At 41.9% G+C, this 10725-nt stretch overlaps 1 protein-coding gene across 2 annotated transcripts; it reads right to left on the minus strand.

The window, feature by feature from the left end:
• Window positions 1-2435: 2435 nt before the first annotated feature.
• On the minus strand, window positions 2436-6054 carry sp8b (sp8 transcription factor b). 2 transcript variants are annotated; one of them, XM_079504663.1, is made up of 2 exons: window positions 5881-6054; window positions 2436-5293 (listed from the first exon to the last, which is right to left on the minus strand). In XM_079504663.1, the coding sequence occupies exons 1-2, from the start codon at window positions 5899-5901 to the stop codon at window positions 3947-3949; spliced, it is 1368 nt and encodes a 455-aa protein (XP_079360789.1). In that variant the 5' UTR covers window positions 5902-6054; the 3' UTR covers window positions 2436-3946. The 2 variants fall into 2 exon arrangements, with proteins under 2 accessions (XP_079360789.1, XP_079360790.1); XM_079504664.1 differs by lacking the exon at window positions 5881-6054 and adding an exon at window positions 5528-5863.
• Window positions 6055-10725: the final 4671 nt, after the last annotated feature.

Consider the following 10725-nt stretch of genomic DNA (forward strand, 5'->3'; position numbering starts at 1 on the left):
GAAGGCTTTTCGGCAGTAAAGGCAGATCGGCTAGGCAGCCATGAGGAAGATAACATATTCGCCTACTTTAGCCTATACTGCCTACTGTGTCATCTCACCATATGAACTTGGGCAGTGTTAAACTTGTATGCCATCTGGTCATAATCACAACATGTGGACTGTTTCTTTTATATAAAATATTTGCTTACATAATAGTGTTTGTTAGGTAACAATATGGAGACATAAAGCTAAATATGCTATAGGGTTTATCAAAAGCTATCATGTTTAATGATCATACAGGGGAAAGTAGGCGACAATAGGCAAATTGTCAATAAGTCAAATTGATGATCATATCATCAGTATTTTTTTTCTCTCTCCCTCAAAGTAATATAGGCCTAAGGCTAAATGAAGTGCACACGCCGCTGTTGGGGGAAGACAGGAACGCAAGATGGCGCTGTTGCACTAATAAGTAAAGTATCCATTCCTACCAGAGAACTTTGACAAATTAAGAATGTATGGTTAGGTTTTAAAAATACGTATGATAAGTCCTAAGAAACAGAAAACACAAAACACTACACTGAATTGAAAACGAAATGTTACGCAGTAGAATAAAAACTATAGGCATATAGGCTAAAGGCTGTATTATATCCATTGTCGAACCTACAGCCTAGTGAGCCTACACACAATTGCAATGTAAATCATAAAAGGCTGGTTTGTATAAACCACCACACAGTACCACAGATATAGATAAGTAAGATAATTATTTACTGTGTAGCCGTGCTGTGCGTAAACAGCCTAGCATGTTCGTTTTTAAAGGAAGTTTGGCCTACAACGCCATAGCCTATATGGAAGGAATATAGGCATACCATTCAGAGAAGCATGGTGTAAGGAAGGCTACCAAAACCAAATTATCAGGCATCTTTCAATCTAGATGTATACACACAACATTTTGGAAAGATTTAAAATAAAATGTCTTTACAATAACTAACTATAAACAACATAGCCTGCATGTATAATTCTATCTGGAGCAAATGTCAAGCCTTTGTATTTTAATATGGAAGTCGAGTAGGCCAAACTGAAGTTATGGTGATTCCTCCCACCCCCTCTCTTTTCACGTTTAAGTAAAATTATTGCGAAAAAACGTTTCTGATAAATGCGTTGAAATATTGCTTCAAAACTATGGAACTAATGATTAATGAAGATAACAATACATTGTATTTAAAGTATAGGGTAAGTGATTTTCTTTAGTTAAATTAAGTGTTTAAAAGCTCTATATTGTGCATATAGGCCTATACTCATTGCTATAGAGTGTTCATGTCTCCGCAGCTTTTTTTATTAAACAGAAAATGCATATTCAGGTCGGGATACCAATGTTATCCAATCAGAGAACTCAGTCAGGATACAAATTAAACAAGTGGAATTGTTGATGACACAAAGAAATGAATGGACAAAATTGAAACTTGCTGATGAATGGCTACTTTTTCCTGATTGGCTGAAAATGTGTCATCTATACCCGCATGTATTTTCTGTTCTATAGAATTGGAGAGACAGGGAGAATTGTTGAACAAACACTATCATAATAATAGTGATTTAACCTTTAACACAAAACGTTTTGTTTTAACAAAAAAGAAAACATGACTTATAGGCCATACCCATATAGCCTACTTTTAAGGATATAAGTATACACAAGGCATGAGTGGCTTAGGTCTGACTCTGCAATAAAGTGTTGCGGCATGTGCATGCATGCATGCATGCAGGAGACTCTGATTTTAGATTTAATTGAGCAACATTTATTTTATTGTTTTCTCCAGAAAACTGTATTCGTTGCCGTCGAACAGAATCCTCTTATCTCCATGTTTTAACTTTGTGTTTTTAATTCACACTGCAGCGTCACACAAAAGTAGCAGATCGCACCCATTTTGAGCTTGTTGATCTGCTATACTTTTGCTATTTCAATAGACCTGGTGCACCGTGCACGTGCGCTGTCTTGGTTATATAGGCTATGCTGTTGCAACATCACACGTTGGCTGAGAATTGTATTATTATTATTATTATTATTATTAGTATTATTGGTATTATTATTAATTGAGAACATTTGATCATCACATTTATTTGACCATGAAATAAAAAAGATTCTGAGGTTCAAATTATTTTCTCGAGATTATTGAAGATAAATCTTATAATCTGCATTATTACAGAATATGTTCAACACAAATAAGACATTCACCTTCAGCATTTTCCTCGACAAAATAACTGAGTTATTTTAAAATGTTGAAGGAATTGTATAAAGACGACGAGGCCACATGACTTGAGCAAAGCATTGCATGCGAAATATTATATATAAATATATAAGTTTCTAGACGACCTACTAGGGTCTAAGATAATAAACCATCTGTTGACTCAGTCAACAAACAAAACAAATACATAAATAAAGTGAGTTGACGAGATGATTCTGAATCCATAGTGACTTTATTGAGTGGCTTAAATAAAAGCCAGTCTCGGAGGGGGGGGAGAAAAATATTGTAAAATTAACGTCACTTTTACAACATGCTTGCTTTAAATTAAATGAGCGGATACAGTCAAATGATTTCAAAATCTTACAAATAAATTCAAAGTGCGTCTAATGATAGACCCCTAAAATACAAGAAAACTCCTGGTTAAATAGAACTCCCCACAATAACATTTTTTTATATAATCAATGTCAAAGAAAAATCCAAATACATCTCCGTACATTTTTCAGATATTTACTAGAGTCAATGTACAACTAGAAATACCTATACAAAATCATCGTCTCCTGGACAAATACATAACTCACCTTTTACAGTGGTGCGTAATTATACTCTCTAAACCTACATTTTCTCAGTATTATGTACAACAGATTTGCAATGAAATGCAAGTATAGCCTAGCCTATATAGACTTGGGTTCGGCGCTCATTTATAGTTTGTGGAGCGAATGTTAAATTATATAATGGGATGCGTGTTTTTCGCCATTATCAACCGGGCTGATGTGATCATGGCAGAAATATTGATCATCATTAAACTCTATAGGTGATGGGTTCTGATCTATACCTAAACATGGTGGGCACCTGAATGTTAAATTGTCTTCTTTAAAATGTGGAAAACAAATAAAGAATTTATAATATGAAGTAATGAAGTATATGATGTGATTGTGAACATGCACGGTACATTCTTATCAGACCTAAATGTACCCTCCAACGTATTGTGTCCATTATATGACTGCATAGCGAGTCACAGGTTTTGTAGGAATTATAGAAATATTATAGGCCTTTAATTCAAGCATGTTCAAATCATTTACTTTACATATACTTCCGACTGTTTTCCAAATTCTTTGTCTTTACAATAAAGGAGAACATTGCCAATTTAACACTGAGAAGCCCGCAATGTTTGGGCGTCCATTATTCTTCTGGTTATATACCCCCGTATAGAGAGGGATACAAGTGGAATAATTTCTGCTGCTCAATAATAAAGTGCCAGAGATTGGTTTGAAGAGTAATGTCAGCAGTAACACAACTTGGCAGAGCCACATCGTAGCAACTATTTGTTAGAGCTTTGTTTATTATTAACTATGTTTTGCTTTCTAACACCCTGCTTTGCGTAAAAACATCGAGGATACCCTGGATCAGTCTGTGCGTAAAAAGTTTCAATTTGTGCCCTGCCTGCATGTGTGCCCACAACACAAGTACCAACCGGACCACAGTTTGACACCGCAGAATCCTGTATTATTAATGGGAGGTTTTATGGTGGACAACTATGTGTCATTAGTAGTCGTATAAGCACTTGAGAAAGTCAACAAACTTAAAATTGCTCGTTCAGTGACCGCGCTGATGAAGCATGTTGCATACATCACAGTATAGTCTATATGTCCACTTTCATTATTCCTTGGACACAACTCCGTCAAAAAAAACAGAACATGAAAATAAAAAACATTATACTTAAACGAACGGAGTTAGAGGCCGTTCATGCCTACTCCCGGGGCGGAATCTGGTGGTTGCAACAGGTCGGGGGAATGACACGGAGGACTGCCCGGCGCGCTGTGCTCGCTGTCGGTATCGCTCCCTCGCTTCCCTCCGCTGCCACCGGAGCCGGAGCCCGCGGACCCCCCGGCGCTGTGAGTTTTTACGTGTTTGCTCAGGTGGTCGCTGCGCATAAATCTCTTGTTGCACACCGGACACGCGAACCGTTTCTCCCCGGTGTGCGTGCGTAAATGTCGCTGGAGCTCGTCGGAGCGCGTGAACCGCTTCCCGCAAAAGAGCCAGTTGCACACGAACGGCCTCTCGCCGGTGTGCCACCGTAAATGCGCCTTTAGGTGCGACGTTTTCCCGTAAACCTTCCCGCAGCCGGGGATGTGACAGCTATGGAGACCCTTCCTCCGGAGGCTGGCTCCCGCGGGTCCCAGCCTCTCCGCCTCCTGGCAGTTCGGACAGTCGCAGGTGGCGCGGCCCGAGTAGCGCCGCGCCGACGACCGCGGGGACCCCGCTAAAGACGCGGGCGGTCCTCCGGATAGCATTGTGCCCCCAGCCCCGGCCAACGGAGAGGGGCTAGAGTCCGGATACGACGACAGCACCGGCTTGAAGCCGTCCATCAGATGCTGCCCGGTAGTCAACAGGTGCGGAGAGGGACTTGTGCTGAACGCGGAGTGACTTAAACTCGAGTAATCGGTGTTATATCCCCCCAGAGGAGAGTGCAAGGACGTCTGGAGTCCACCGGAGTGTAGTGACGTCTGTAGTGCGGCTCCGTTCGGGTTCTGGACGTCTATCCAGCCCGCTCCCACGTCCCACCACGCCGATGCTCCGCCGGTGCCGACCTCTCCCGTGGGGATGCCGGGGTGGGAGGACTTGAACCAGGACTCGTAGGGGTGCGCGACGCTCATCCTCGGGTAGATGCCCTGCAGACTGTCCACCGACGTGTGCACCTTGGAGATGAAGACCGGCTGGTGGCTGGATTCTTGAGAGTTGGTGGAGACGGACGCCTGGAACACGGAGTAGTCGTTTCCAAAGTGGGAGCCGGACGAGGCGCCCGACGTGAGTGAAAAGGCACTGGATCCCGTGGAGCAGTTGGTGCCGAAAGAGTCCGATATCCCGCCCCCGTTACGAGAGTGAGACACCCCGAAGCCGGACAGGCCGGCGGATCCGAGGCTGCAGCTGTTCGCCGTGGCTCTTTTCCACGGATGGAAACCTTTTCCAAAAGATGAAGAATTATCCGAAATCGCGGACGGCGAAGGGCTCGGGCTCCCTATCTTGTTACATGTTGCAGCCAACATGGCTAAAGGAGTCGATCCTAACCTCGGCTCCTCCTGACAAGAAAGGGAACAGCGGTAAGTGACCAGTCAATCCGACCGTGCATACAAAACACCAGTGACACTGACAGTTTGCTATGCAGCGACAATAATCACAATTTACTCCCGACTGGGAAAACTTGTTCTCAGTCAGAGAATGAATGGCTAAAGTATAGCTATAGGCTACAGCATGAAATTATAGGTTCATTAACACACATTGCAGTTCGGGTAAAAGAGATCGCCGTTGCCTACCTGTTAGATCTAGACGAGAATAAAGCACGGAATTATGGCTGATCGGAGGGAGCACAGATTTAAGACAAATGGGACATGGAAGCAAAGCAACAGGGCTTTGAGCAATAGCACTATAAACTTCTAGCCGTGTGGATGAAGTGAACTAAATCTCAGTAAATCTCAGCCTGCCCTTGCAGCCCTAGGACTCCAAACACCCTGCTGCTTGAAAAAAATATATATAATCAAAGCACTGTCTTTTCCCTCTGTGAGCGACGGATAATTTTAATCCCTCTCCGCCGAAGAAGAATCCGGACAATACAGGGAACTAATTAAAACCAGCAAGGATAAAAAAGCCCCTTTAGAGAAAGACTCACCCCTAGAAGTGAAGTTGCCATCCCACAAAAAAAAAACCTGCCCTCCTCTGAGGATCTTTTTATATTTATGAATCGAGAGGCAGTGTGTTTTTTTAGAGGTGTGCAATACAATGATGCGTTCCGCCCATTCCACCACGATTGTAGCTCCTCTCCGGGCTTTGAAGTGCCGCTGTGACACGCGGGCGACCAATGAGCGCGCCGTGTCCGCGCCGCCGCCGCCACATTCTACCGTGAGGTCATCAATAGAGCACTCGAGACAGCGGGCCCCTCCCTCCCTCCCTCCCAGGCACCCACCCACTCCATAAGAAAGGAACGGAAGAGAAGCTAAAGTTAAATGAGAGTGAAAAGGAATTAGGGCCACTTATTGAAATTTACACAGCGCTGCGTTCCATAAATATCTATTTAAAAAAAAGATGACCCATGTATAGCATGCATGCAGGGATACTAGGGTGCACTGCAAAAGCCCGAGAATTTGACTGCCGAGAGAGTGTACAGTGCAAATGTGTATGTGCTTTTGTATGCATGGGAGTACATTTGTGCATAGTTGTAAATTATATAGAATTTCTAAATTTGCTACACAATTCAATGCGCGTAAAGGGAATTAGGGCACTTATTGAAATGTAGGCTACAGAGCACTGCTGTTCCATATATATATAAACAAAACGCGGGTGACGCGGGTGGCCTAAAAATCCTGAGTGTTATAGCCTTCCGTAGTGGTTCTTCATCTTTTCTATGGGGAATTGGAGTTTAGCTCGCTGTTGAGCTGAAGTTAAGCTATACACTTTGGCAGGAACAGCACAGTAAAAAAGCATTGCCTCCTGGTGAAGGTATGTAGAAGGTGAGAAAGAAAAGCTTCACATGTTGCACAGAGAAGCAGTGGTGCCTCTAACACAAATGACGTTTGCAAGCCCACACAGCTGATTACTATCCAGTGAGTGCAATCATCTAAACTCACAAACCTGCCTTAACTAGGCCAAAAGTCACAGTGACCTCTTCTAATCAAGAAGGCATTTCAATATAAGGGTCCTTAAGTCTTTAAAAAATAAACCCTTTCTAAACATAACTGTTTACAATATAAATGACATTATAAAACAACACAGTGCATAATTATAATGGGCTATTGCGTTTGTACACTCCATGAGTTGGCATTTGGACGAGTTTCACTCTTTTATAACTGTTGGCGGGGTTACATTGGCATTCGTGTTTTTGCAGTAGCTGTATAGTCCTATACCTTTGGAATATAGGTGAAATATCTCTACTCCATATACAGTCATTCTTGCTCATATACATTTTGTCGTTGTGGAGTCGCTCTGATGTTGGAAATAACGGTGTTTTCTCGTGGCTTTACATGCGGGCCCCGTCATCGAAGGAAGTTCCGCGTGGCCCCCAGAGCAGGCAAGCAGCTCCGACATAAATTGCCCTCGGTGACATGTTTTAATTTCTTAACTTATAATATACACACAACTATTATTATTACGAGGGGGGCTATAAAGGTAGCTATTGTTCCCTGTCTCAGACCTATATTATGTCTCCTCAAACGTTCACATTATTATGCTGTAATTGCTGTTCAATTATGTTTTTTTTTCTTTTTTCTTTCTTCCTTTTATTAAAACTGAAACGGTTGCATTCCAGAGGATGATTCATTTTTCATAGAGCAGAGGAAAGAAAGAAAGAGAGAAAGAAAGAAAGAAAGAAAGAAAGAAAGAAAGAAAGAAAGAAAGAAAATTAAATATCCTATATTTACAAGTTTTGGTGGTAATTCTGTGCCACTGTAAAAATCATCAGTGTTAATGCAACTCCAAGAGTGTAAAAGACATTTCTTTTCGAGTTGCGCGGGTCCATTCTTTACTCTCTCTCTCACATGAGTTCAATTAAGACTCAGTATTTTACAGCGTGTGCGTTGACTGAAATTCAGGAAGAAAAAAGTTTTGCTGTTCGAATATTAAACGAATATACAATTCACAATCTAAAACAATAATAACAAATAAAAACAAATGCCACAACTGCTGCAACCAGCCACCTGAGGTGCATGGTGTTGGATGGATGGATGGATGGATGGTTCATGGATGGATGGATGGATGGATGACATTTGCACAGCGGGTGCGAACTGGTACCAGAATCCCATGATGTGCAGCTGATTTAAGTGCGGTGATGATTGCTCTCTCAGAGCAAGACAGAAAAATAAAGACGATATTATGACGCTATATGGAATTGGTTTATCATTCGGCTCGTTGACATTTTGTATTCCATCCTAATAGGCCCATGTGCGCACCGCGCGCACAGACCTCCTGTTACATAATGAAGGAACTTATAACTTGTTGTATAAGGCCGTGTGTGTGTGTGTGTGTGTGTGTGTGTGTGTGTGTGTGTGTGTGTGTGTGTGAGTGTGTGTGTGTGTGTGTGTGTGTGTGAGTGTGTGTGTGTGTGTGTGTGTGTGTGTGTGTTTGTGTGTGTGTGTGTGTGTGTGTGTGTGTGTGTGTGTGTGTGTGTGTGTGTGTGTGTGTGTGTGTGTGTGTGTGTGTGTGTGTGTGTGTGTGTGTGTGTGTGTGTGTGGTCATGGAGCCTGGGGGTCTCCTGTCCTCTATCCCCAGAGCGGCTATTAGCATGCAGCGTGCATGCGGCCGGTGGCTTCGTCTATACATTTCATTTGAATTTCAAATTTAATAACGCGGGAGGTTTTTAATCATCCTCCAGTTTTTTTTATTTGTTTGATATTAACATGCTTATTGACCGGCTCTGTTGACCAGCCTGGTCATTACGGGACAGGGAAAAGTTAATTAAAACGACCAGGAGGATTATTCATCACATCATGTGCCTAACCCATGTCGCTTCCTTTTATTACACGTTGGCTGATAGATGGAGCGGCTGATTAATTCCTATGTTTCTAGCGTTGGACATCTTTTGGGATTTAATTTACCGCGCCGCTCCTAAAATAGCCTACATCCTGTAGTGTGCAAAAACTGAAAGGCGTGCATGGGCTGGGGGGAAAACATGCTAAATTATGATAGACTTCCAGTGCAGTTTTAGCCGTGCTGTTAATTATTTCAACATTTTATGCAAACATTTAAATCACCAGAATAGGCTATAGGCCTACTATAGGCTAGTATTTGTTGCTTATACATTAAAGCTAATAGGCTACATCTATAGCAAACTTTGTTGTTGCCTTCTTCAGGAAGTTCAGGCTACGAACCTATCATTTAGAGTTGACCCCTTTTATATTCCCCCAAATATAAATATATAGTCGAATATTGCCTGTTTGTTCATTTATTATTAGTCTTGGTTTATTTATTTATTTATTTATTTATTTATTTATTTATTTATTTATTTATTTATTTATTTATTTATTTATTTATTTATTTATTTATTTATTTATTTATTTATTTATTTATTTATCCACATATAGACAAAACATTTAAACCCATAGCCTAGGTTTTTTCTTCTTGAACCGTCAAAACGGAGAGAGTCCAACGAGTTGTAGCTAAATTTAGAACCAAATGAAGCAGTAGGCGCTCAATAATTTAGATCACACATGTTGGATTATATATAGCATGATGATCGCAGCTGTTGACGCTAAAAGATAAGTGCACGCGGGGGGAACCCCATATTGATTGATTAATTGCTGTTGATTGCCTCTCCTCGCTCTGTTCTCCTCAAATAAAACAAACCGCATATGATAATAATAATATAGCCCATGGAGCTATAGAGGCTGGAGAGGGTGCTATAGATTGAGCGGCTAAACTAAAGCGCATGAAAAAAGTGATAATGTGAATTAAAACCCTACCGTGGTGACAGTCTCAGTGATGTCCGCGGTGCATTGATTTTTCCTCCTCGGATGTGTTTTCATCCACAGATCCACACTGCATGCAACTCCCTCTCTCTCCCCCTGCCCTGCTGCCACAACGCACGCACGCGCACACACACACACCAAGCGAGAACAATCCACTTCAATCACCAGCAGCCAGAACCGCGGCCCCTCCGACTGACTGACTCCTCAACAGGTACAATATATATACATGAACAATACAAAAATAAAACAAAACAAAACAATGGCCGCACACATTATTAATCTTTATAAAGTGCGCGCGCACACACATGCAAGGACGAAGGCAATGACACAATGGCTGCAATTATTATTTCATTTGTATTTAAATGGCAGAGAGAGAGAGAGTGGACGCGCGTTAGCTAAAGTGTTAGCCTATAACACCGCCAGTGCTACACTTAATTTGCCCTATTTGGACGAGTTGCACGTTTTAAACTTTAAATGTCAACATTATTAGTTATTATTACACAGTAAAATATGAGTGTTAATTTAACCCAGAGGCTACACATGAACCCAGAGGGATTTGGCCTATTTAGCTGACAATGATTTTAGGCATTCTGCTGCAGGGTTGCTATCTGCGTGACTAATTACTAGCTAGTGGTCATATACCAATTAACAGAACCGACGTCATATATCACCGTGGTAAGTAAATGCTCCTCATCGACGTCGCTGTCTGTCTGATGGTGACATCTGCAGAGGTGCATACGCGGCATTTAAATCACAAGAGCGCCGTTTAAAACAATCTGATCATCTTCTCTCTCCCCTTCGGAGGCCAATTACACTGGAATAACAATGTCTATTGTTGTCCTCATGCGTTCATAAATAAACCTTTTGCTGCGAGCCAGGGTCGGCCTCAGTTCATGGCGGTGCTGATGGTGCACAGGTTGCTGTAACTGTAAAAGCCGCACATTGAACAGATGTCCCCATTGAAGGCTTTCTCCTCTGCGCACATGGAGCCGTATTTACCATCATGGAATCAAACTCACAGAGCAACCTGTCCCCCCTGTTCTGTTCTACACCATAAT

Source organism: Electrona antarctica, assembly GCF_951216825.1.
Source record: "Electrona antarctica genome assembly, chromosome: 6".
NCBI classification, from domain to species: Eukaryota; Metazoa; Chordata; class Actinopteri; order Myctophiformes; family Myctophidae; genus Electrona; species Electrona antarctica.

Coding starts and splice junctions, on each gene's coding strand:
- sp8b (XM_079504663.1), bottom strand. CDS start 5,901: ATGGCAACTTCACTTCTAGGG. Junction 5,294..5,880: donor TGGCAACTTCACTTCTAGGG/GTGAGTCTTTCT, acceptor CTTTCTTGTCAG/GAGGAGCCGAGGTTAGGATC.